The sequence below is a fragment of the Chroicocephalus ridibundus genome, chromosome 1 (genome assembly GCF_963924245.1).
Source record: "Chroicocephalus ridibundus chromosome 1, bChrRid1.1, whole genome shotgun sequence".
NCBI lineage: Eukaryota > Metazoa > Chordata > Aves > Charadriiformes > Laridae > Chroicocephalus > Chroicocephalus ridibundus.
This window is the reverse complement of record NC_086284.1, coordinates 61,872,971-61,898,942: the sequence shown is the minus strand read 5'-3', so window position 1 is coordinate 61,898,942 and position 25,972 is coordinate 61,872,971. Positions and strand designations below refer to the sequence as shown.

The window sequence follows — 25,972 nt, the reverse complement described above, 5'->3', positions numbered from 1 at the left end:
GTGGTCTCCTAGAGGGCTCATTCCCTGAGAAACCGTAGCGGCACTGACAAGCCGCAGGATTTTCTGCAGCAAAGTCTGGACAAAATCGACCACTCTTTAAAACAGCGCTTCCTGGCAAATGATGTTCAGTCAAATGGAAGACCTCCTGCAGTGTTTCACTGCCCACACTGGGCTGCGGCTACAAAGAGCAACAACCGCGCCTGCTGAGTTGAGTCCCAGAAACTCACAGCTAATGCATCCAGAAATCCTCTTGAGTACCAGCTGATACTTTAGACTCCTTTACCCAAACAGTGTGTTATTTAAGGAGGCTCGCGTATGTAACTTCATTTCAGGCACCAAAGAGAATGTTGTTTTCATGTTTACAGCATTAAATGTTCTAGCTTTTGTATGACAAAAGCTTTATACGATTCTCTTTGTTTATTAAGGGGACGGCTTTACTGACTGTAGATCAGAGGCGATGGGAAGATCTGAAAAGCAGACTGAAGATAGCACAACCTCTTCATCTCCCACCTCGTCCGGGTATCAAAGATATTTTGATTTTATTCATGTTGAGCCCTAGTGTTCGTAATTCCCCAGGAGTCTGCGATTCAAATTAAAATTGTAATCGTGAGGCCACTAGGAGGTTGTGCATAAGTTAATGTGGAAAGAGGCTCCAACTACAGATCTCTGCATAAGGCTATTAAAATCAACCCAAAAAAAGACTGTGCTTCGATGGTTTTAGGATAAGCCTTAATGAAAAAGTGAATTTCTAAGTGAAAAATATTTGCAGTTGGCTGTTAATGATGTGAATGGAATGTATTAACTTGACAGCAGTTGAATGATGCACTTGCCCTACAAGTACCAAAGCCTTCATGCAACACTGGTGTTCAGTATTTGAAATTATATATTCAGAAGCTCTATTTGATATGGAAAATTGTAGCAGAAAATTAGAAATGTATTTTGAAACTGGTAAAGGATTATTTTGCCACTAATGAACATGGAAAATATGTCAAGAAATAGGGGGAAAATACCACTGTGTATTTTAACTCTCCCCCTCGAACTCTTTCTTTTTCAGATAACGATGGCTTTAGAGCTAAGATGTATGATATAACTCAGCATCCATTTTTTAAGAGAACTATTGCAGTACTTGTTCTGGCCCAGTCTGTGCTGTTATCAGTTAAGGTAATTGTGTTTCTTCTAAGCGTTTCGTTTTCGTAGTACAGCATGTGTTGCACTTTGCCTAACACCAATTAATGATCAGTTGAGGCATTACTGTGGTGAATGTAGGGAAACATGATTTCTAGATACAGCAGTCTCAGTTGGCACAGATCACTTTAGATTAATTGTAACTTGTGGAGCTGAGTCAATTTCTGCCTTTTTGTAGCCTGGTCCACTATTTTTAATTTCCAGTTAAGCTGTAACTCCGTGAGAGAAGAATACACCAAGATGCCATTCCTGCCTGAATATATTTTAAATTGAAATCTATTCATTAACAAAACCTGCAAGAAAAGTTTGAGGCAATGAATAGACATGTAGTTCTGTTTAACAGCTACTCTTCTATGAGCAGATTTTCTTTGTATTTCAGTGGGATGCTGCAGATCCGGTGACTGTGCCTTTAGCAACAATGTCTGTTGTTTTCACCTTCATTTTTGTCCTTGAGGTAAAGTAATATATTTTATGGCTTTTTGAGATTAAGACTAGTATGCATGTATGTCGTTTTGGCTTTAGGGATGTTGTCTCATTCGTGGCTATGGTTTTTATTTCTGAACACGTACATTTGTGGCTCTCCATGTCACTTATCTTTAAACAAGTGTTGTAGAAATAAACTTCTAATTTTTGATAGTCATACTTCACCACCTTCAGCTTTGTGTCCTTTTATATGTATTCAACTCCGAGCATTTCAACTTGTGTTTTGGTGAACCCAGTGAACTCTTTTCTTGCAGAACATGTCAGATTAAATTCACTCTGTACAACACAAGGTCTGTGTTGGAACACGGAAGTTCTGCTCGATCCATTTCTATTTTGCCTGATTCTTTGGAACAGGGTGCGTTAATCCCCACCATTCTGTAGTTGTGACGTCATCAAACCTCTCTCAGTTTTGTTTTGCTTTTTTCAATTATCTTACTTCATTTTAACACCTTTTGATAAACTATGTCAAATTCCAGTATTTTTTGTTGCACAGATCTGCATCCTGTATGGTGATGATTCTCTGTCTATGAGAAAATTATCACCACAATCAACTGTGCAAAGCGTAATTAGCCTGTTCTCATAAGATTGGAATCTAAGGACTTAAACACATTTTAGAAAGCATATTTATTTATTTTTTTACGTATAAGGATATCCATAGCGTAACAAAGCGCACATTTATGAGGTTAAAGAAGATGCTTCCTCTGTGGTTAGGTTAGTACATGATTCTTTTGTAAGTTTGTGGTGGAGTGTTTTATTTTCAGTCCCCTCTGAATAGCTGATACTGACCACTATCAGAAACAGGATAGTAGGCTACGTTTCCCGCTGCTCTAATCCAATATGACAGTTCCTATGTTCCAGTGATAGGTTTTGCCAGCAGTGATGAATAAACAATGAAGTGAATACCTTGTAGCAGCTGTAGCTAGAGTATGTCCCTGTTGTTGCGTCTTTTTTCCCTACCCAGGAGAAATCAATATCTCTTGAGAGACTGAGCAAACACAGAAAAGTTTGATTTGTATCATACACAGACGGGTTTTAATTTACCTAGTAACTATGTCTTTCGAAATACTTCTTTTTCTCTTATACTGCCAGGAGAAACAAACACACTTCTAGAATTTCAAAGGAACTTTGTCAGAGCCAAGAAAAATTTGTTGACTGTCTCAACAGGCAAGCTATCACACTGTGAGTGTGCAGGATTTATGGACAGAGGAAGCAGCTTTCTGCCCAGGATCTTCCCTAATGCAGCATAGTCTGGTTACAAAGTCTGCGATGTACGTGGTCTGCTACCGCTAGCAGACGTGGTCCATGAGGAAGGCCGAAGCTTCCTGCATAGCTGATGGCCCTGTGTCCAGTCTAAGGACTACTGAGTCAGTCTTAAACCTCTGCTGCTCACCTTAGTGTATGTGGTATAAAAGAACAGGAAGAATTGGGAGATCTCACCTTTGTTGCCACACTGATGATCACAGAATAGAGGGAGATGTGATTTTCTATTTGCACAGTTCAAGATTATAGACATCTCAACTTAAGGTGTCTAAATTCTACGTGTGAGGTAGGTGTTTAAGGTGTCACTGTGATCAAGGGAGATGTAGGGTGAGGTTCAGTTGCCTAAATAACTGAAGGCATCAAGAGCTTTTTTGGGTACCCTAGCTGATCTCCCCTTACCTCCGCTAGCCGCTACAAAAAGGCAGGGATGTTTGCAGGTCTTGTGTCATCCCTGCCAGCCCCATGCATCTATCTCCAATATTCTAGGGCACCTCAGCTGACCGGATAGAGGTGAGGCAAGATACCTTCAGGTACCTTAGATGAAATTTAGAGGTTCAGAGACTGTATTCTTCATTTTGTAGTCAGGCTTCATAAAACATCATATGGCAAAAAACTAACTGGAAAATCAAACTTTTACCTCAAACTGGTGTCCCTTTATATACACTTTAGGTTTAAGAAATGTAAAGAATACTACTAAATGACAGTGTTGCAAGATGGGGTAGAAAAAAAATCATATAATGAATGCCTTTATATAGTACCACTTGACTTGCTTTGAGGTTTGATATACAAATTGTGTATGAGAAACTCTCCGGTGTTCTCTCTACGTGCATCACCCCACCTCGATATCTGTTAGCTGTTGTCACTGTTTCTTATCAGTATCTATTCTTAAGCTTCCTGCCTGCACTCCTATTACCCGTAGTGGAAATGTCAAGCACTTTGGCTGTTGTTTTTTACCAGGAAAATTGTAAAATGTACTGCCTTTACTGTTCTTAGCTTTCTTCACTTATATGCTGCTGAGTACAGATGGTGCTGAGTACAGTTTGTTCCTTAAAGCAAGAAATACTTGCAATATAGGAATGCTTTTTAATTAATTTGAAATATGGGAGCTACAGAACACAATTATATTCTTGAGTTCAAATGTGCTCATGTGATTTTAGCCTGCTTATGGACAGCTAGCTAGATAGGATACTACTACCTCTTTTAGCTACATATTATTGATATGATAATTTCCTAGCTTCATAACTTGCTTAACTATTAGAAATCTTAAGCCCACATTCACATCAGCAATCTACACATTAAGGATTCAGTCTAAGGTAGTCAGCTGCACTCCTTCAATACTTGTTGGAGAGAGACTCTTCAAGAATACCGTTCATCCCCTCGTCTCAAGTCATCTGTGGTCTTCCACAAGTACCAGCTTTCCTCCATCTAAGGGAAGCTTATGTGATCCACCTAGTCTAGCAACCTAACTTGTCCACATGGGAACACTTAGCTGACACGAAACCTGCCATTGGTTGTTTGAAAACAAGATGATAAGATGACCTCAATCAAACTTTTTAGAGGTTTTTATAGTAAGAAATAACCATTTATTCAGTACAGCTGAGAAATTGTTTTTATCCATAGGTCACAATGAAGATTATTGCCATGTCACCTTCTGGCTTCTGGCAAAGCAGAAGAAATCGTTACGATCTCTTGGTGACGTCTCTTGGAGTTATATGGGTGATACTTCATTTTGCCTTACTGGTAAGATTCACAAAACACAATTTCAATGATTAAACTTGATTTTATCTGCTAAGCACCAGCAGTAGAATCCGTGCTACACATCCAGATAAAATCTTGGGAGTTTAATAAGGCTGAAATATTGCTGAAACAAATTAAGCTTGATGCTAAGAAGAAGGAATCCTTGTCTTGGGCAATGATGAATTACAAAAGTTATCTGATATGAGATGGAGGGCTACAAAGCTGGTGAGGGGTCTGGAGGACAAACCGTATGAAGAATGACTGAGGGACCTGGGGTTGTGTAGCCTGGAGAAGAGGAGGCTGAGGGGAGACCTTATCACCCTCTACAACTACCTGAAAGGAGGGTGTAGAGAGATGGGGGCTGACCTCTTCTCCCTGGTGACAAGTGACAGGACGAGAGGAAACGGGTTCAAGTTATGTCAGGGGAGGTTTAGATTGGATATTAGGAAGCATTTTTTCACTGAAAGGGTTATTAAACATTGGAATAGGCTGCCCAGGGAGGTGGTGGATTCACCATCCCTGGAGGTGTTTAAAAAAAGGGTAGATGGGGCACTTAGGGACATGGTTTAGAAGTGGCTTTTGTCAGGGTAGGTTAAAGGTTGGACTTGATGATCTTAAAGGTCCCTTCCAACCTCAGCAATTCTATGATTCTATGATTCTGTGAGTCTCTAAATGTGGTAAAAAAATGAAATCTTTGGGAGGGATGTGTGTGAGGAAAGGAAGGAACCTGAAGAGGTTGAGGGCTCTTGCCAACAGCAGTCTCATGAGCAGCAAGGAAGAAAGAGATAATGCACAAAATCCAGATGGGAACAGTGGATTGGAAGAAGGCATAGGTTCAAAATTGCTGAACAGTAAAATCTGTCCCAAACCCAGCAGTGATTCTGGACCACTGGTTTTGGTTAAGAAGCTGTGTTTAATCCAAGAAAGCATGAAGGAGAGGGGAGGAAATCAGCTCTCCCTTCATCTCATCCTGGTTTTTTATCGTTGGTTACACCCCTGGTTCACTTACTTATGAGGGAAGGAGAAGGGATAGTTGATGCTTGTCACCAATCACAAGTTGTGAAAGTCACCACCCTAAAATGGCTGGGGGTTTCTCTCTTGTCTGACCCAGGCTCTGTTCGGAGGAAAACCTTGTCTGGCTAGCCATTTTGCCCTGACATCCACAGCTTGCTCCCTGCTGCTGCGTAGCTTGGAAAGTCTTGAGTTCCTGTAAGCCAGCAGCTGCCCAGACAAGTAGGCTTGGGCCACTGGACATAGCTACAGCCCAGCTAATAGATGATTGAAGGTTTTTTTGGTTTGGTGTATGGGGAAGTTTGGTTAGTGTTTTTGAAGTGGTAGAGCATCTTCTGTTATTTTCTTACTGCTCTACTGTTAATGAAATATTGGTGCTACTGTTATATGATTTCTCTTATTTCATATGGCAACTGCCCTACATTATTAAAAGACCAATTATCCTGATCTTTCCCCGAGATACCAGGGGGACAATGTATTAAGTCTTCTGTGTTTCTGTTCCAGAATGCGTACACATACATGATGGGGGCATGCGTAATTGTCTTCAGGTTTTTCTCAATTTGTGGGAAGCACGTAAGTATAAATTAGGAACTACAACCATTGCAGTGCTGTTCTATAGATTAAAGGACTAGTTGCTATGCATCTCTAGTGCACGTTCTGTAAGGCTCCATTTTATATGCCAAAAAAAAGGAGACTTCAAGCAGCTGTCTCCCATTTTATACTCTGTCTTTAAAATGTCAGGATTTTAGGTACATTGTATAATAGCACTGTATTATGGATACTGGAAAAGATGCATTTTTTATTTTTTTTTAAAAAGTGCAACTGCAATACCACACAGTTTTTAAAAAATGCTCTCTAAAACTCTGAACATACGTTGTGCTGCCCTCAGTCTTTGCCGTTTCAGTGTGGAGTGATGTGCGTGCTATTTATTTATTTTCTCTGCAAGACTAGTGGGGTGGTGGTGGATGCAGTCATCTTGTTAGGAGAGTGCTCTCTTACACAAGTTTCTTCCTCCAGAGTGCAGGTCTGCGTCTTGGGTCTCTACAATGTATGTCTTGTCACAGTAAAGCATTTATGTTCAATTTTAAAAAATATTGGCCCAAGATATTCTTCTGGAAACACTGAGATGGCGACAAAGCAAGTCACTTCTAAAGTTTACATTTCTTTTGTGTTTGGATTTGCTCTGGTGTAATTGAGAGTAGGCTGGCAGAATAAGCATAGGCAGAGAACAAACACATTTTTTTAACAAGTGGTGAGGCTCTGCATTCTCTTGCTGTAGAACTTTTTAGACTATCCAAACATTTTCTTTGAAGTATGACATATTAAAGTAAATGTGATAAAAAGACTGCTGTACTGGGTTGCTGGGGTTAAGAACAGTAAGTCAGAGGGTTTGTTCAGTAAAGATAAAAAGTTTTCCTTCAATCAAACTACACAGAGCCTGTAGATCCTTAGAAGTCAAATGAAAAATCCTTGCTTCTCCTAAGCAAATAGGCCAAATGATTGCCTTCAAAGCTCTCTGATTGATTCTAAAGTTTTTTCAAGGTGTTAACCTACTCATTTGTGCTTTCATGTTAGGAGGTGCATCAGTTTCAGTAATTTATCTCTTGTTATGCAATGTGATGGCTAAAAGTCAGCATGAGTTACCAGTTTGGCATGATTCTGAAGGAAACTGCTACTCTCAGTCCCATTCAAGAGAATTTTCCATAGCATCCAAAGTGGTGAAGGATGTTAAGGCAATCTAGGGCAATAATATTATCAAGAGTAATATGTATGCATGCATTTACTTTATCAAGAGTGAAATACGCATGCATGGGAAAGTAGTATCTATTACTTAGGCCTACTACTGCCTATGTAATTTCTAAAATTATGCTCCCTTAAGCTCTTTGGCCAACTTGTGTGAGAAATTAACTAGTTGAATCAAGCTGTGCTGATCTTAAGGAAGTCCCCTTCTCTGGACATCAGCCCATTGCTTTAACTAGGCTGCAGTATCTGTGATCTCTACCTAACAGCATCACTGGTAGTAGTCCAAAGTAGTCTACTGCACTTACAATGCTAATTTTCATACTTCTGGAGTTTACTGATCCTAGAATATTATAGTTAAGTTTATGCTGTATTACTGCCATGTTATCCTACACTGTGTTTTCGCATGTGTAATCTTTGAGGAGCAGTATCTTGACCTTGTAAATTAGGCGGATGTGCTGATCTCTTTAACAAGTAAAAAGCACACTAAATTTCAAAGGAAGACACGAAATGTACAGTTCCAATCAGATTCATAATGTACCATTTCACTGGGCTCATGCATTAACGTATATGTGTAAAGAATTTGTTGTCAAAATGCCAAATGCAATCAGTCTTTTTCCCTTTTATCTCTGCTTTCATGGATGGTGTCATGGATTCCTTTTTCTCTGTCCTTCCAGGTGACACTAAAAATGCTGCTCCTTACCGTGGTCGTCAGCATGTACAAGAGTTTCTTCATCATAGTGGGAATGTTCTTACTGCTTCTTTGTTATGCTTTCGCTGGAGTGGTTTTATTTGGTACAGTGAAATATGGAGAGAACATTAACAGGTACAGTATGTACTACCTCATGAGGATGTTATTGAAACAGTCCAAAAAAATCATGTTCTGCTAGAGAGAAGTTTATCCACAGTAAAAACCAGAGAAGTCCCCAGGTCTAGCTGAAGAGCTCTAATCAGAATTTCTGATAGGAAGCACTGAGCCATCTTGCCAGTCCTTGCGCGTTGGGCCAAATGGCAGCCGATCCAGCCCAGAGCAGACTGGGAGCTCTTCTTCATTATGCCAGCTTCAAAGCTAGCACTGCACTAGCTGCTGAAACACAGCCTACCTGCTGCGCCTTGTCGGCATCACCCAGGAACAGGAGCCATAGGCCAGGCTGATAGAGAGGGGCCAGTTCTGTGAACTGGCTGTTAACTGGAGATTTCCCAATAAATAACATCATCAAACTACGGGAAGAGAATGGAGACAGGAGATAGGATCTGGCCCTGAGTCTGCTTTGGCTCTTTGATAAAATGAGCCAAAATACTCAGAACTGTGTCTGAGCTAACATTCAGTTATTATATCTTAAATCGTGTAATAAATAATTCAGCAAGCTCATTCAAATAATACTGTACCTATTTTCAGTTTAAAATAGTAGAACAGTAGAAAATGGAAACTATTTGCATTTTTTCTTGCCAATGTTTTAATTCTGGGACATGAAATGATCTCTCTCTCTCTCTTATCCTTTAAAACAGACATGCAAATTTTTCATCAGCTGGCAAGGCTATTACTGTACTCTTCAGAATAGTTACTGGAGAAGACTGGAACAAAATTATGCACGACTGCATGGTAAATACAATACTGCCAGAGATAAAGTAGGCAAGAAACAGGAGACAGCCTTGCATCTCAAAGTGTTTCCAGTATCTTAGCTTTGTACAAGGAATGTTGTGATTGCCTTTGCCTTTTCAAGAGATATAATGTTCGCTAAACCTCAGAACATGACACACAAATTGCAGTTCCAATCACACACACACAATGTCATATTTCATGGGGCTAACAAAAATAAAAAGATGTTTTCAAAATCAGAAGTAACTCACTTTTCCACTGTTTGACTGTGGCGAGGTGACTTTTCAGGTTAAGTTTGTCTTTAATGCCTGTACTTCGGCTCATTCCCTGGGAATAGTAGGCTTATTGACCTCAAAATTTGTCCTGGAATCATTTTATTTTGCCTAAGTACCCTTCTGTCTGTGTTCTCCATTGTGACAAAAATCATATTCCCTTCCTTTTTAACATTAATGGGCAGGGAAGTGTTTTGAAAACCACCACATTTCAGTGCACCAAGTTGTTTCTTTATAGTGGCATAATGCACAATGTGCCTTGTATGTGGTAGGGAGGTCCACGGCGAGGCCTTTTTTTGTCATACTCTCTGTTTTCTGATTTCTGACTGCTAGAGGAACAACAAAAAACTGCCCACAGTAATGCCTACAGCATTATTTCCTAATTGTGAAGCTTTAAAAAAAATGATAGTCATAAGTATTGTATTGATTGCAGAGAAAATAAGAATCTCTTTTTATGATTGATTGACTTTGTTTTCTTTTGTTTTGAAGGTTCAGCCTCCGTTTTGTACACCAGATAACAGCACCTACTGGAAAACAGACTGTGGAAATTACGCTGGTGCTCTTATGTATTTCTGTTCATTTTATGTCATCATTGCGTACATCATGCTAAATTTGCTTGTTGGTAAGTGAAAATACACATCAATAACAAAAACGTCCATCTTGGCAAGTAGTATGTTAGATTTGAGTGTGTTGCGCTATTCAGGTATGAGGTTACCTTGTACCTTCACTGTTGCCATAAATGCATACGATGTGTTTGATACTTCTCTGGCGTGTAGTATGCTAAAACACAGAAAGTTTGGGAATGAAAGCTTTTTGAACAAAGAGATGTGTTGTGTTTGTAGACTATAGTTACCCTAAGGACTACTATTTACTGACCTTTCCTTCTTCCAGTTAACATTTTTCCAACATCATTGGAATTCTCCTAATTGATTTTAGAAGATGTTAGATTAGGTATCTCACCAGCATTTAAGATAGAGCTTTTAAAAAGTGAGCACAGTGAATAATGATATAGCATGACAGAATATTACCTATTCAAAATCCTCATCTGAACATACAGGCATTTATTAGTGTGAAGTTTGCACAACAGAATTCATATTCTTTTAAAATTCATTGTTGATTATAGAGATGAACCAGTTGGAATGTAACTACAGGCTTTCTTTATAGCGTATTTTGGTTTTGTGGTTTTCAGCTATCATTGTGGAGAATTTCTCGTTGTTTTATTCAACCGAAGAAGACCAACTTTTAAGTTACAATGATCTTAGGCATTTTCAAATTATATGGAACATGGTTGATGACAAAAGAGAGGTAAGAAACTTGATAATGAGCACAGAAATCCAGTAAATCCGTAGTTTTCCTTGAAAAAAATGTATGGGCAAAATAAAGTATGCTGACAAAACTCACTGAGAGGTTACTGTTCAGGTTGTGAAAGTTCAGTGAGCATGATCTAATATTGTTCATGGCCCTTCAAACACTAACTCATATTCTTTACTACTGTGAAGTACTTAAAACAGTAGATTTAAAAACATATGTAGATATTCATAGGATAAATACAACAGCATCTTTCCTCCCAGCTCCGTGAGACTTGTTCCTTTGGAAGTCTACAGACTCACATCCATTTATGTGCCTGATCTTCAGAAGGGTTTTGCTGAGATTTCATCACTGACTCCCGTGAGCTCCCCATAGAGAAGTTGATGAAGTAGGGGCTGGATGAGAAGATGATGAGGTGGACTGAACACTGGTTGAGTGGCCAGGCCCAGAAAGTGATGATCAGCAGCACGGAGTCTACTGGGGGCCAGTAACTAGTGGTGTACCCCAGGGATCAATAGTGGGCCCAATACTGTTCAACATCTTCATTAATGATCTGGATGATGAGGCAGACACGAAACTGGGAGGAGTGGGTGATGCGGCAGAGGAACATGCTGCCATCCAGAGGGACCTAAACAGGCTGGAGAAATGGGATGAGAGGAACCTCATGTGATTTAACGAGGGGAAGTGCAAAGTTCTGCACCTGGGGAGTGCAAGACAACCCCAGGCACCAGTATATGCTGGGGGCTGACCAGCTGAAAAGCAGCTTGACAGGAAAGAACCTGGGAGTCCTGGTGGACACCAGTAGCCAGCAATGTGCCCTAGCGGCAAAGAGGGCTAATGGTATCCTAGGGTGCATTAGGCAGAGTATTGCCAGCAGGCCAAGGGAGCAGATCCTTCCCCTCTACTCAGTACTGGTGAAGCCATACCTGGGGTGTTGGGTCCAGTTCTGGGTTCCTCTGTACAACAGAGACATAGACGTACTGGAGAGAGCCCAGCAAAGGGACACAAAGATATTGACGAGCCTAGAGTATGTCTTCTGTGAGGAGAGGCTGAGAGAGGTGAGACTGTTCAGCCTGGAGAAGGCTCAGGGGGACCTCATCAATGTATATAAATACTTGAAGGGAGGTGCAAAGAGGATGGCACCAGGCTGTTTTCAGTAGTGCCCGGTGACAGGACCAGAGCCAATGGGCACAAACTGAAATATGGGAGGTTCCCTCTGAACATCAGAAAACACTTTTTTAACTGTGAGGGTGACTGAGCACTGGCACAGGTACCCAGGGAGGTTGTGGAGCCAACATCCTTGGAGATATTCAGAAGCCACCTGGACATAGTCCTGAGTAACAGGCTTTATGAGGCCCTGCTTAAGCAGAGTCGGACAAGGTGACCTCCAGACATCCCTTCCAGCCTCAACCATTCTGATTCTGGGATGAGAAGAGCATCTGGGAGACTGAGCTGTTCAAATGCCCACACAAGTTAAATCATCATCTGAATGATTCATGACATCACTAAGATTTGAATATGAACAACATTATGGTGAAAGAAGTTCATTGCTTGTAGTTGGCACATGGCTGTGCTGGAGATGGAAGCCACAGTCTGTCCTGATGGAAGTGGAGATCTGAATCCTTTGTGCCCAGCACTGTCAGTCTCTCTCTGATGCAGAAAAACACAGTACAGCAAAAATAGTTCCATTCAGGCTCATTTAGCAGAACAAAATATTTAAAGAGTACGGATACCACAGTTTCAGAGGGAAATACTTTCAGTCCTAATTTTCTAACAGCAGATCAGAACTGTTATCACAAAGAGTGTATAACATGCTAGGTTGACTCCTAGAGCGGAAGACCTTTGAAAAGCCAGTAACTCCCAACATTCTCCTGTCCAAAGGCGCACATGCAAGGGGAGAGGTTTACAGCCAGGTATAGGCCTGGCTGTGCATGTTTAAATTGTGGTTTAATTTCAGTTTTTCAAAGGTATCTCTTTGGACATATAATTCTCAATTTTGAACATTTCTGACAAAATGATCAGCACAGATTCTCATTGTACATCAGTGGAATAACAGCAAAGCCTGCCATGAATGTGCTGAAGAGCTGGCTGCATGTGAATATTTTTCAGTAATGTATTCACAGTGACTTAAATAGGCCAGGGTTTGACATGACGTAGTGTTTCTCTCACTGATCGAGAGTCTGAGTCGGTTGTTAGGTCACAGTAATAATTTACCATCTATTATGCAATTTTACCCAGGGAGTAATCCCTACCTTCCGAGTGAAATTTCTGCTGAGGCTTCTGCGGGGCAGGCTGGAGGTGGATCTTGACAAGGACAAGCTGCTGTTCAAGCACATGTGCTACGAAATGGAACGGCTCCATAATGGTGGTGATGTCACTTTCCATGACGTGCTCAGGTACCCTGACATTTTCTCTAAATTTTCAGAATGGGTATAATGGCCTGTATTTCTCTCCAGGCTAACAGGTATTCATTAGGCTTGGGAAAAGGCAGGACTGGTAGCCATGGAGGCACTGCCATTTTAAATGTAATACAAAAACTAATTTTCCCTTTTTATTCTGAAAAAATATCAGTGATGGAAAATACAGGTCCTAGGGAATCAGATCTAAGTAATTTTAACATTTTCATTGGAGACAGTTTGTCATAAACAGGAGTCACATGTTGTTCTTGTATCCCAAGCAATGAATTGTTGTCCCCACTCATGTAGCAACATGATGGTGAATCTGACTAGAAATAAAATAGAAACGGGAACGTTATCCAAACATAAACACTTAGAGTGGGGAAAAATCCCACAAATGCCCTAGTTGCTTACAGTTCAGCAGCTCATGTGTATTGGATAGCTAGATGTAGGTGATCAGGTTTTCATTTGTTTTGAGCACAAGTCTCTTCTGGAATCATCTCAGCATTTTTTACCTTCAAATGCGAATTTATTGCACACAGCTGAATTACGTGTTTCTGCACTAGGGTCTTAAATATGACCTTTGATTTTCTAAATTAAAATGTAAGGTAACCAGCATTTAAAAAAAAAAAACAAAAACAAAAACAAAAAACAAAACTGTGTTTCTTCTAGCATGCTTTCATATAGGTCTGTTGATATCAGAAAAAGTCTTCAACTGGAAGAGCTGCTTGCTAGGGAACAACTGGAATATACCATAGAAGAGGAGGTGGCCAAACAGACCATACGCATGTGGCTGAAGAAGTGCTTAAAGCGAATCAGAGCAGTAAGTCAAGCTAAACCAGGATCTAAATGGTTGCAGAAATTGTACTGCTCAACAATGCTGGAATTTGCTGTCACTGTGTTTCATTTACTCTGGAATCACGATTATATTTATGTGAAGAAGTATGTAGCAGTTGCTAACTCAGCAAAAAAAAGTATGTTACAGCTCAATTGAAAGCGCTACAAAAATAAGCATCTTTTGAAGGCAAAAACTGTCTTCCTGCCAAAAATTTATCTGTCTTTTCAGTACAGCAGGAAGATGCACGTGCAGAAAACCAAAGTCAAAGGAATAAAGAAAAAACAATGTAATTTGATGAAACCTCATAGACTAATCCTTCCTCACAGAATGTAATTGTATAATTTCCTTGCCTCTGCTGGCAGAAGATACCATGATCAGTCACCAGCAGATATGGAATCCATATCCAAATACATCATTTGAATGAGCCATTACAGTAACTCTGTGTGTGCAACTTAGCAATGTGTACATGCAAATCAGATATATGAACCATGGCACACAATTAAGGAGGGCCAAGGTACTGGCTCAGGACTGGGATGGTGTCAGCCATACTCATTAGCCTGTTCCTCAGCACAGTTTTGGCCTGTGCTCATACTCTCCCAGACCACTGCCGTGCGGTCCCCCAGACCACTGTCGTAGGAGCACCACTGCCCTCCAGGCATGGGTGAGGGTGGAGATCGCTCCCAGCAGGCGGTGGTTGAAGCCGTCTGGTGTGGTAGAGGAGAGATTAGACAGATCATGCAAGTTCTGGACTGGCTTCAGCTCTGCAGGAAATCCCAATCTATTTAATTTACTAGTATAGACCTAGCCAACGCTTCTGTATTCTGTTTACGCAGTGCTTCTGATTGTCTGAAACATTTTTGCCTTTTCTCGAGATAGCTGCAATACACGCTCATCGAAGTTTGCCTCGGATGAAAATTATAGTTTTACAGTTATTCTCTTCTTTCTTCTAAAACCAACTCATCCTTTATATAAAAAGTCACAGCCTGGTTGTGTTGGTGACTGATTTTTCAGTTACTGAAAGGCTGGGTGCTTTCGATGAATATATTGACAAGCATATTTTTATTTCTATATTTTGGTATATATTTTGATGCATATATGGAAAAGCTTGAGAAGTGGGCCCGTGTGAACCTCACGAGGTTCAACAAGGCCAAGTGCAGGGTCCTGCACATGGGTCGGGGCAACCCCCAGTATAAATACAGGCTGGGGGATGAATGGATTGAGAGCAGCCCTGAGGAGAAGGACTTGGAGGTACTGGTGGATGAAAAGCCAGACAGGAGCCGACAGCGTGTGCTCACAGCCCAGAAAGACAACTGTATGTATCCTGGGCTGCATCAAAAGCAGCGTGGCCAGCAGGTCGAGGGACGTGATTCTGCCCCTCTACTCTGCTCTGGTGAGACCCCACCTGGAGTACTGCGTCCAGCTCTGGGGCCCTCGGCACAGGAAAGACATGGACCTGTTGGAGCGGGTCCAGAGGAGGGCCACAAAGATGATCAGAGGGCTGGAGAACCTCTGCTATGAAGACAGGCTGAGAGAGTTGTGGTTGTTCAGCCTGGAGAAGAGAAGGCTCCAGGAAGACCCGATTGTGGCTTTTCAGTACTTAAAGGGAGCTTATAAGAAAGATGGGGATAAAGTTTTAAGCAGGGCCTCTTGTAATAGGACAAGAGGTAATGGTTTTAAACTAAAAGAGGGTAGATTGAGCCTCAGCATAAGGAAGAAATTTTTTACAATGAGGGTGGTGAGACACTGGAGCAGGTTGCCCAGAGAGGTGGTGGATGCCCCATCCCTGGAAACATTCAAGGTCAGGTTGGACGGGGCTCTGAGCGACCTGATCTGGTTGAAGGTGTCCCTGCTCATTGCAGGGGGATTGGACTAGATGACCTTTAAAGGTCCCTTCTAATCCAAACTATTTTATGATTCTATGATTTTTTTGTTTTTATAAAAACTTACTTCTTGGAGGTGGGGAGGGGTTTCCATAGAGACCTGTGATCATGGAATCTGGCTTTTTCTGTTTGTAAATTTATTAAAAAACATAACTGGACAATTTGAATGTAATGTACATTCCAGCTGAAACATCAATGTTCAAGGCATATTCAGATAGATAGTTTCATTCTGATCTCATCTCTGTAATAACCACGGCAGTAAATTTAATCTCAGCTCTCAGTTCTGGGTTTGTTCAACTCTGTTGTTCATTTCATTATGATATTGAATTACACTATGTTAAAGTAAATATGCTATTCATTTCACTCTAATAACATGGTTCAGATCGTTTCACATTATATGAACCTTTTATAAACTGAATGTAATTATGGAAGTTAATATATATTTTCAAATTCTCTTGTTAGTCTCTAAGTCTCTCTAGAGGCAGCAAGTGAAAACTACCCAGGAAAGTGAAACCCTTCCTAAGGGCTGTTTATTTTAATTTAAAAGCAAATTAGATTGTAAGTTCATAATGGTAGTGGTTTTGTTTTTCTATTTGTACTGTAAATCTATACTCAGTCCCAAGGTTTCCACTACTGTTTTATTCAGTCTTATTGACAGACTGTTCCAACATCCACGAAAGAAATCAGATTTTTTTCATTGCCTTCATGGAATTCTTAGTGAATCTCTACCAATTTCCTTGTTTCTTTTTCTTTGCAAGAACTTTTAACTCATAAATTCAAAACTTTACATGTTTTTAAACTCTAGGTTTAAACCAACAGATGAGCAAACTGCCTGCCCCTTAATACAGTTTATAAGTTTCATCCTCTATTTCCTACATAAAGGTTAGACATATGCTGGAAATCATTTTATTTAAATAGCAACCATCTAATACATGTAGCTTTATCGATGCACCTGGTATCCACATCTGGCACTCACTGTTTGGTTAAATGTTTAGAAGGCTTTAAAAAAAATAATCAAATACTGTGATACACCAACGAGAACATTTTTGTTGTCACACATTGTACCTTGACAGAAACAACAGCAGTCGTGCAGCATTATCCATAGTCTACGGGAGAGTCAACAGCAGGAGTTGAGCCGATTTCTGAATCCTCCCAGCATTGAGACAACACAGCCGAGTGAAGATATGAATGCTATTAATCAGGATAACAGTGCACAGCCAGAGGTATGTTAACCCAAAGACTATCAGCTACTCAGAACAAATTCAGAAAACTCCCATGTTTCTTATTTGTTCTTTTTTAAACATCATTTTAAAACTTCATTCGTTGCCTTCAGATGTAAAGGCAAGGTGGTCTAAGGCAGTAATTCTCCAGCTTAGTTAGCTGTCTTGCTAGCACCATAAAGGGCAAACTCAGCTGTACGACTCTGGCAGCACCAACTTTCAGCTCTAGCGTGAGCTGCGTACAGGTTCAGGGACTTGGAAGTTTTCCTGTCCGAGCATTCTGAACTAGTTTTTACACCAAGAGTGATAATATTGGGCATGCTAGGTCCTGTGAGTAGGAGTCCTGGGCTCTTCCAGGATAGGGAATGAAGAAGGTACAACGTAAGGACTCCGCTGTAGAAGACTAAGAACAATTTTGTACCTTTCAATGGGAATGTATAATGGAATTGAGCCTAAATGGCCTTTTATTTTTTCTATTAATAGTAGTTACTGGGGCAGTAAGGAATAGAAACCATGCTGCCTTAACAAATGGCAGTATATTTTGTTTGCATTCATGTATAAAGTGTGGAAATAGAATAGAAAGTTAACCCTTATTAGGATTATCTCCATGCAATGGGGAACTGACTGAAACTCTTTTTTCCTCTGTTCAGACAAGTAGCCAGCAGCAGCTCCTTAGCCCAACGCTTTCTGACAGAGGTGGCTATCGACAAGACTCTGCAGACACTGGAAAACCTCAGCGGAAAATTGGGCAATGGTGTTTGACATCAGGTAAGTGAAAAATGTGTGTCACTATAGTCCCCACATGCCAAATCACTGCTGTACAATAACAAGGTCATGAGAGGCTTCCTGATTCACAGTTCTACCTTCTGCCTGCTGCTTGCACCCACATCAGGGTTTTTCTACCCTCATGCATACTGAAATAAAGCAATCTCTCCCCTTCCTCTCATTTCTGAAAGTTCAGAAGATGGACTCAAGCATTGCCATGTGCAGGTTGTTGGGGCTTTTTACTCTTTCATACATTTACTCAGGATCTTTGGATTGGGGGCTGTACCATCCTGTATGTTTGGGTAGCATTTTGTGCATTTAGAGTTCTCTTTTATCATATAAAACACATTGAAAATGAATGCTTTTCCTGACAAGAGTAGTAACTTCTGAGTGCCTTTTCTTGCCTAAACATACCAGGTGTATGATTTATACTTTAAACCATAATGATACTTTTTTATATCTTCCCTTCAGCCAGGAACTAGACAAATATACAATCAGTTTCCCGTTTGTTTTCTCACAAACAGGAAACATCCTCAATTTACTCTAGTAACTACCATCTGCTAGAAAAGGAAGGCAAGATTGCGCCTTACAGGAGGGTGGGAGAGGTACACAGTACGGTCTGAGGCCTTATTGAGTCTCAAGAGCACTCTCCACCACCCGAAATATTCTCTCTTAAAGTGCATATTGACCTCTGCTGCCTCGTGACCAGCAGGTTAGGTGTCAGCACATCAAACTGGCTTTCAGCTGCCATCAGTCAGTCCTTTTCCGAGTCAGAGCGCTGCCTTCAAAGGCTGCCAATGTTCAGGCCCTAATCATATCTAGGTGGAATTAGAATAGGTGGTCATGCTATGAGTACCGTTAACCCTACTTTTGTGACCAGGGTACTTGTCCAAGAAACAGGACAGCTTAATAGAGAGCTTTTGATTCATGCTTTCCACTTACAAGTCACTGAGCAGCGAAGATGAACATTTTGTGGGAACAGAGAGAAAGAGTAAAAGAAGGAGCGTGCTAAGGAGGAATCGCACTATTGTAGCCAACTGGATAGGTTTTTCAAGTGAGAATGATGAGTTTGGGGTTTCCTTTCTTCGCAGTGACCTTGGCCATGTCACTCTTCAATGTTCCTCAGTGGACAGTCTCAGAAAAGGAAGATCACCTCCATGCACAGTACAGCCTGGCAGATGATAAGCCCTCTGCCCCCACTCCAACAAAGACATGTATTTAAGATCATGAATAGCATCATTAAGGTCAATTGTGGTTTTCATATACTTAGGCATGTATTTTAGTGCTTTCCTAAAGCCACACCAGCACCTTGTACTGGCTTCCACCCCTAGTTCATAGTTAAATATCACTTTCTGGGTGTAGCTGCCAACTCTAAATGCACTTTCCCCTTCCTTTTGCTGGCACTTATCACTTTCACCATTTTGCCAGCAGGTCAGCTTAAACCATTTAGCTCGCAATTAGCCAGGTAAGAAGAGACCTATTGCATCAGCTATCCCAGCAGAAGGCAGTGAGGCACTGCTCAGTTAAACTATTCTACCAGCAGATTAGTGGGAGTGGGGTGAACAGCTGGAGCTGAAAAAAAAAAAACATTAGAACAGAGCCTTACTCTTTCTCCACTAAATCAGTTTAAAGCTGACCCAGTCCAGCTAGTTCTGTATAGCTCAATTCTACGCAAAAATGTTCAAGAAGCAGATCTGCCCTAATACAGGACTTTCTGTTTAATTTCGTAGCCCAAAAACCAATAAGCCGTTCAGAGTCTTCGGTCAACTTCCACTTTGGTGGACGTTCAACTATGAAATCTGTTGTATGCAAAATGAATCCCATGTCGGATGCTGCTTCTTGTGGATCAGAAGTCAAGAAATGGTGGACAAGACAATTAACTGTGGAGAGTGATGAGAGTGGAGAGGACCTTCTTGATATCTGACAAAAATTTAAGTCATACTGCAACACCAACCACTTCAAGTACAATCTAATTTTCTATGTTTAGAATTTAAGACGCTGTGTGATGTATGATTTCTTTAAAATCAATATCATAAATTTTTTCAAATGCTTATCCTTCTGCTATATGAAGCATAGCACACACTCATATGTTAGAATTTACCGCTGTAGGTACTAACTGTACTTTAAGAAACCTGTATACAATAGCAGTACTAACAAAGCCAGAGAGGCTATATTGCCTTTAGCAGACAGAGCGTTGAAAGATTTCATATGTTCTGTAGCTATATAATGAAAATGTATTTTGATACACACAACTCCATGTTTTTCTTCAACCTATACCATACTTTAAAGTGGCAACACTTTACAATACAGGGGTAATGTATTTCTTCTTTTTGTGTTTTCCCTCAGTTCTTATTTAGTAAGATTTCTTTAGAAAGATTTTATTATTCACAAATGACCTGAAGAGGTCAGCACTGACTTCATGTTCAAGGGAAGTATTTTTACGAAGTACAGATTCTAAATTACAAATCTAAGCTTTTTCTGGACCTTTTTTTTAAATATGCAAGATACAGTATAACTCACTTTAAAATCAGAAGGTGAAAGATTGGCTTTTAAAATGTAAATATATTAGGGTTTTGATTAATTATGCAAAGAGCTTGATTTTCATAGAGAAAATTGAAAAAAAAAAAAAAAAGACATGAAAACTGTGCATTTAGGCATCTAGCAAAAGACCTCCGTGTGAAAAACATGATTTATGCTTCATTTTCAGAATATACTGGTTACATATATGTATGGTGTCATTATTCTCCTGTTGATTGGGTCCCATTTCATTGTGTAGTCATAAGATAACTTTCTTCTTGTCTGTGTGATAAAAATAAGCATGTTGGGGATTCTAATTACAGAGTAGTATTGTATGGCTTTTAAAATACGGTTCAGTTTTGCCTGTATAGGTAGAAGTGAATTTAGCTTACCCGTGTTACTACCCATGCTACAGCCCTGCAGAGCTAAGGCATGGCACTGTACCGTGGGTAAGTACCTTTGCCCCTTTTATCCCGATGCATCATATTTTGACCTGTTAGCTTTTTTTTTTTTTTTTTTTTATGAAGCGCCAATAGTGCTACGTTATCGCTGGTGAAAAAGCAGCTACCCCTTTCATAAAAGTTTTTTCCAGTGAAAGGCCAACGCTATACAGGGACGGAGGTAGAGAAGAAAAGCCACAAAAAGCAGCAGAGTTTGTTAGTTTCAGAATTTAACGCTGTCTAAAAATGTGGGGTAAAATTGTGCCCTTCCCTCCAGGAAGAGCTAAGAGGTTGCAGATTTTGTTGCTCGGCCCCTCGCTGGGTTTTTTAGCATAGCTGGGACCTTTCCGTTACCATTGTTTCCTATGGAAATGATAGGTTGCTCTAACATGGCCTGACGTGAGATCTTTTAAGAGTCTCACAGTTAATGTACATCACCACTTTAAAAATATATCCTTTGAAAAGCAGACAAAAGCCAGTTCTTTGCAATGTTTTCTGGCCAAAATATTAATGTAGAGTGGTCAGAATACAGCATTGTTTTCACAGATGCCTTCACCATAAATGCAAAATTAGTTTTGGCCATAAAATACAGTTTTCTTGGCATCTATCAGTGTTTTGTTCGCTGTGTATGGTTGAACATGGTTTGGATTTTTTTTGGAAATAGTCATATTGAACACATCTGTATTTTGTGGTTTCTTTATCTGTTTTGGGGTATATTTATGTTTAAATCTAGTCAACTGTAACTCTATACTAACAGAACATGTGCATTCTCGTGTTTACTGGATTATGAACCATCAACAAAACTTCATATGCAAATCCATTATTTCGTGTTCTGTTTTGTGCTTGGTTAAGTTGAGCTTTTGTATATATGACAAAAAGATAAATATTGGATTTATAAAAGATAATATCTTTGAAAGTTAAATAATATATTGAACCGCAGGTCTTTCTGAATCATTCTTGCTGCAAGTCTTCTTTTTAAAAAATCTGGCAAACATTTTTTCCTTGCCTTACAGTACTCTGTCAATAAAAGTGAGTTGCTTTAAGCAATATTCCTTCCTCTGGTTTTCATTCTAACTGCATCCACTATATCTGGCTTATCTGTGATAATGCTGCATAGTGGCTAGGTGTGTGGTCTGTACAGGATTATTTAAAGAGATGCTTTCAAACTCTTCTAATTGGAGAGCCTTCGGTGAGGCCAGCAACCGACCTCAGCAGTACTGCCACAAGGGGTCTCATTCAAAAAATGGGACTAAATAGGAATGTTCGTTATTTCTTCTTATTTAACCCACTTTCTTTGTTTGCTTTAGAGCCTGGATGTGAATATGCGCATGCACATGTGGGTATCGGGGAAATCTGTGGTGGAAAAGTCATAATGCTTTCATAGGCTGCCTTCCAATATCTTCCAAAACACTGGAGATTCCTGGACCATTAGAAAGCAGTACTCAACCGTTTATTCCCCCATTTTACTTTTGCAGGTATAGGAAGTGAAATGGAGTTACAAAGATATGAAAATAATATATACTAGAGCACCCAGGTGACCTCCTTAGTACGGCACCCCTGACATAACTAAAGACAGTGATAACCTACTCTGCAGCAGAGCAACCAAGGCACATTTGCACATGAAGGTGCAGAAGCAGAGAGGAGAGCTGAAGAACGACTGAAGTTCAAACAGCCTGCACAAACAGTGGGGAGACACAAAGAGGAAACAGTGCATCAGGAAATCAGTCAGTCCAGACAGCCTGAGAGAAAAGTTCAAACAAGAACAGACCCTAGACAAAGGTAAACAAAAAATGGCCAAGGGAATATTACTACCTACAGTGCTCGTGGCTCCTGGAATTAAATACAGAGTTATCCTATACAAATGAAAAGAAGAAAGTGTTTAGACTCCTTTTCATCCACTGAGAGAGCTCTGTTCCATAAGAAGCAAGTTGTAAAAGTCTTCGTGGCTTGGGTGGGTAAAAAGTGTAGGGCATGTTGTCAGTGCTCGAATAAAAACCAGCTTGTGGGAAGTCTGAGAACAGGCTGCAAAAATGTGTCTCAATATCATTCCAAAGTCAGGAAAGGTTTCAGACAATCACTTTTGTAATGAAGAAATTAATAACCTGAAACCATTTGCTACTGGAAGATATCCAACTGAATTAAGAGCTAAAAACATAAAGTACACTCTTATCTGGCAAGCTGAAAGTACCATCACTGTTTCAACTAATGAGGACCAATCAGACTTAAACATCTTCAGACGTTCAGTATTGTCTGCATTTGAAGACCAGTGTCACAGCTTCTGAGAAGCCAAAGAAGATTTAGATGCCAAAAGCAAGTGAATGACTTTGTGAAAATAATCTTTTTTTGTTCTCTTCTTTTACTCACAACATGCCCACAGCTCTTGTTATTGTGCAGTTAAGGATGTCCATGAATAAATGATGCAGGAGAGGAGTTTACACTGTTGTAACAGTACATTTGGAGCCCCAGCAAGCAAGATGTGTGCTAAACCTGCCATCCAAGAATGCGCACTCCTTCTCCTGCAACATTTCCTCAAGTTAAAACAAAGACCGGCCTGAGTCATCAGTGAAAATTACCAATAGGATTATCTGAGTCTCCCTGAATTTAGCTTTAGGAGGGTAAATTCACTCCCCATGTGAAAGGCAGTTCAGTCACACTGCAGATGAACTTGCCACAGTGCATAGGCTGACGTTGGGAACTTGGCTGCCCTGGTTTGTTCAATTGCCCTGCAGCACAAAGGGAGCCTCACTAGAATTCAATTAACCTTCCTCTTCATCCCAAGGGGCTAGTGTGGACCCCATTAGCAGCTGTTGCCCATTGTTCTCAATGAAGAACCTCTAAGCACCAAGTTATTAACCCATCAGTGAGCTAAGTGTACAGGCAGTGGCATTTTATCCCACTTCCACAGGTTCCTTTCTCAGATACTTATTCCAGTACCCTTACTGGTTTCAGACTTTTACCTGACCTGCATATCTGCACTGGGGAATTCGGGTAAATTACTTGGGCACCTACAAAAGTGTATTTCATAAAAGAGTAGCTTACTGGAAAGGCAAGAAATGTCTATGTACAATAGAAAAGGAAAAAAGCTATCCATCAGCCTCAAGAGCTGTTGACATTAGCCTTGTCTTCTTTCTGAATTCAAGCAGCAGCCACCAGTGTCACAAGCCTCCAGTGTCTTAAGTGGGCGTTGTTTGTTGTAAACAAACTGGTTGATACCAGATAGACATCAGTGGGTCCTAGAGACTTGGGCAGGGAACTTCTAACTGGATTGTCCACGTGATGGAAATCACTGCGGTGGGATTAGTGTTTGTGAGTAAGCTTAGCTCCAAAGGTAAGAGAAGAAGTCCCTGAGGTCATTGGTAGAGAAGCTGGATGCCACATCCTCTCTCATGCCCTGTACTCTCATTTTCTGACATTGGTTCAGCCAAAACATTGGTTTGCCGACATCACTGCGAGTCTTCTTCCCAAACATTTCAAATATTTCAAAAACGAAACATCACCAAGGAAAACAACAAATCACTTTTCACAGTTCCTCCTCAGCTGCCTGGCAAGTACTACCAGATGCGTGGCGGTGAATTTTGTGGTGCCCTTGTAGGCACTGCTGGCCCCAGCTGCCCCCACTGTTGGAGACAGCCAGCTCCTCATCAAAGCTGGTAGATGTAAATAGGTGCCCGTGCCTCTGTCCTCCATGGCAAAACCTGGCTTTTCAGCTGCACCTGCTGTGGAGGGGAGTTAAAGCTCTACTGAGGTTGGCGGAGGCTGAGCAGACTCAAGGCCTCTCCAGCCGCTCTGCCAGGAGAGGGACACATCCAGCACTGTGGTGCTTGGGCAGCAAGAGCGGCCAATGGGCACAGCAAGGCTCGCCTAAGCTTTGCTGCCAAAACTTTCAAGTCAGTGACGTTAAACATGCAATTTATCCACTCCTGTGCTGTGGACACTCCTGAGGACATGATGTGGTGAACTGTTTTATCTGCTGTGAGTAAGGTGGTCTCAAACACGGATGCTTCTAGCCAGCTCCACCTCTTCTCCCACCAGAAAGTACGATAATCTGAGCTTGTCTGGTTTAACTCTTCACCCAATTTCTTCTTTTTCTGAGCTCTGTAAAATGCTCCAGGTTTAAAAATCCAGGTATTAAAACTGTCATCTTAATTGGATCAGCAACAGCAAGAACATTTCTCTGACCTTGGCCTATAGATGTATTTCAGCTTTATATGCATACATCAATTCAGCATGTATCTGTAAGGGCTTATCTACATGAGGAAGTTGCACCAGCTTAAATTTAACCTGTTGTTGCAAATTGATTTCTCTAAATCAGTTTGAATACCTGTGGAAATGCTTATTTCAGTTTAAAGACTTTTTTCCTATTGATCTGTGTTAAGACCCAAATAACCTTGGTTTTATTCTAATAGTAAGAGTGTTCCCACAGGTCTGCCCCATCGACCGTCTTAAATGGTTTTAAAACCGCACCTTTAATTATATGGTTGCAACTCCTTTGCACAGAGGAGGCCTTGGGGGAGCGGCTGAGGTGCTAAATAAAAGCTGTCTCAGGAGCATCTTGCACCCTGCGCTCTGAGCAGCCGCGCCACCCAGTGCTAGCACAGCCCCAGCTCTGCTGTGGGCCACTCCAACCACGTTGCCCCAAGACATTGATGGACAGTCTGGGGTAATTTACACCAGGAATCTCCCCCTCGGAGACATTTCAGGTGAGACTGTGCCGGGTGTGGCTCCCTCCGCTTCGTGCAGCCCTCAAATATGATGTGAGCAGCTTTGTATCTCCACAAGCCCCCCCTGACGTCCCACAGAGCATGCAGGACATCCTCTTGGTTTCGCGCTATGGGCAGTGCAACACAGCCCTTGCCTTATTCCAAATGACTGAGCTGAACAAAACACACAAAGGACATGATGATTATTTAACTGGCCCATCTAAACACCAAACAGGGCCCAGCGTATGTCCTGTGGATGTGACAGGGCTTCTGCAGAGGGTCTCACCCCATGCAGTGTGGCCGTACAGCTCCTGCCAGGTGCCCTGGGAGCCGGGGGCACCCATCTCTCTCTTACTTCACTTTTAGACACAAGTAATCAGCTTGGGCTCGGTTTGCTTTCACAAAGCCTTTCTTCTTTCAAGTAAATCAGTGCTTTTCAGTAGGAAAAGGTCTTAGTGCAATCCGTAAGATCAGTTTTCTGAGCCAATCTACCTACAATGTTTTATTTTAATATACATTCGGTCATCCACAGTTGTAATCAAACATTATATTCCCCATGAGCCGGATAGTCAGAAATGCCAAGGACAGGCAGTTTCAACAATTTTCACTATCTGAGCCTT

General features: G+C 40.9%; 1 protein-coding gene across 2 annotated transcripts in view; it reads left to right on the top strand.

Annotated features, from left to right (window-relative positions):
- The window catches only part of NALCN (sodium leak channel, non-selective), a 239,167-nt gene extending 217,487 nt beyond the window's left edge, over positions 1-21,680 (top strand). For both annotated transcript variants that reach the window (XM_063337103.1, XM_063337098.1), the window contains 14 exons: positions 426-519; positions 1,055-1,161; positions 1,565-1,639; positions 4,549-4,668; positions 6,181-6,249; positions 8,094-8,242; positions 8,926-9,019; positions 9,778-9,910; positions 10,478-10,593; positions 12,835-12,992; positions 13,665-13,815; positions 16,784-16,933; positions 17,581-17,698; positions 19,426-21,680. In XM_063337103.1, the coding sequence (XP_063193173.1) occupies positions 426-519; positions 1,055-1,161; positions 1,565-1,639; positions 4,549-4,668; positions 6,181-6,249; positions 8,094-8,242; positions 8,926-9,019; positions 9,778-9,910; positions 10,478-10,593; positions 12,835-12,992; positions 13,665-13,815; positions 16,784-16,933; positions 17,581-17,698; positions 19,426-19,619 (1,728 nt within the window). In that variant the 3' untranslated portion in view covers positions 19,620-21,680. The remainder of the gene's footprint in view (positions 1-425; positions 520-1,054; positions 1,162-1,564; positions 1,640-4,548; positions 4,669-6,180; positions 6,250-8,093; positions 8,243-8,925; positions 9,020-9,777; positions 9,911-10,477; positions 10,594-12,834; positions 12,993-13,664; positions 13,816-16,783; positions 16,934-17,580; positions 17,699-19,425) is intronic.
- Positions 21,681-25,972: the final 4,292 nt, after the last annotated feature.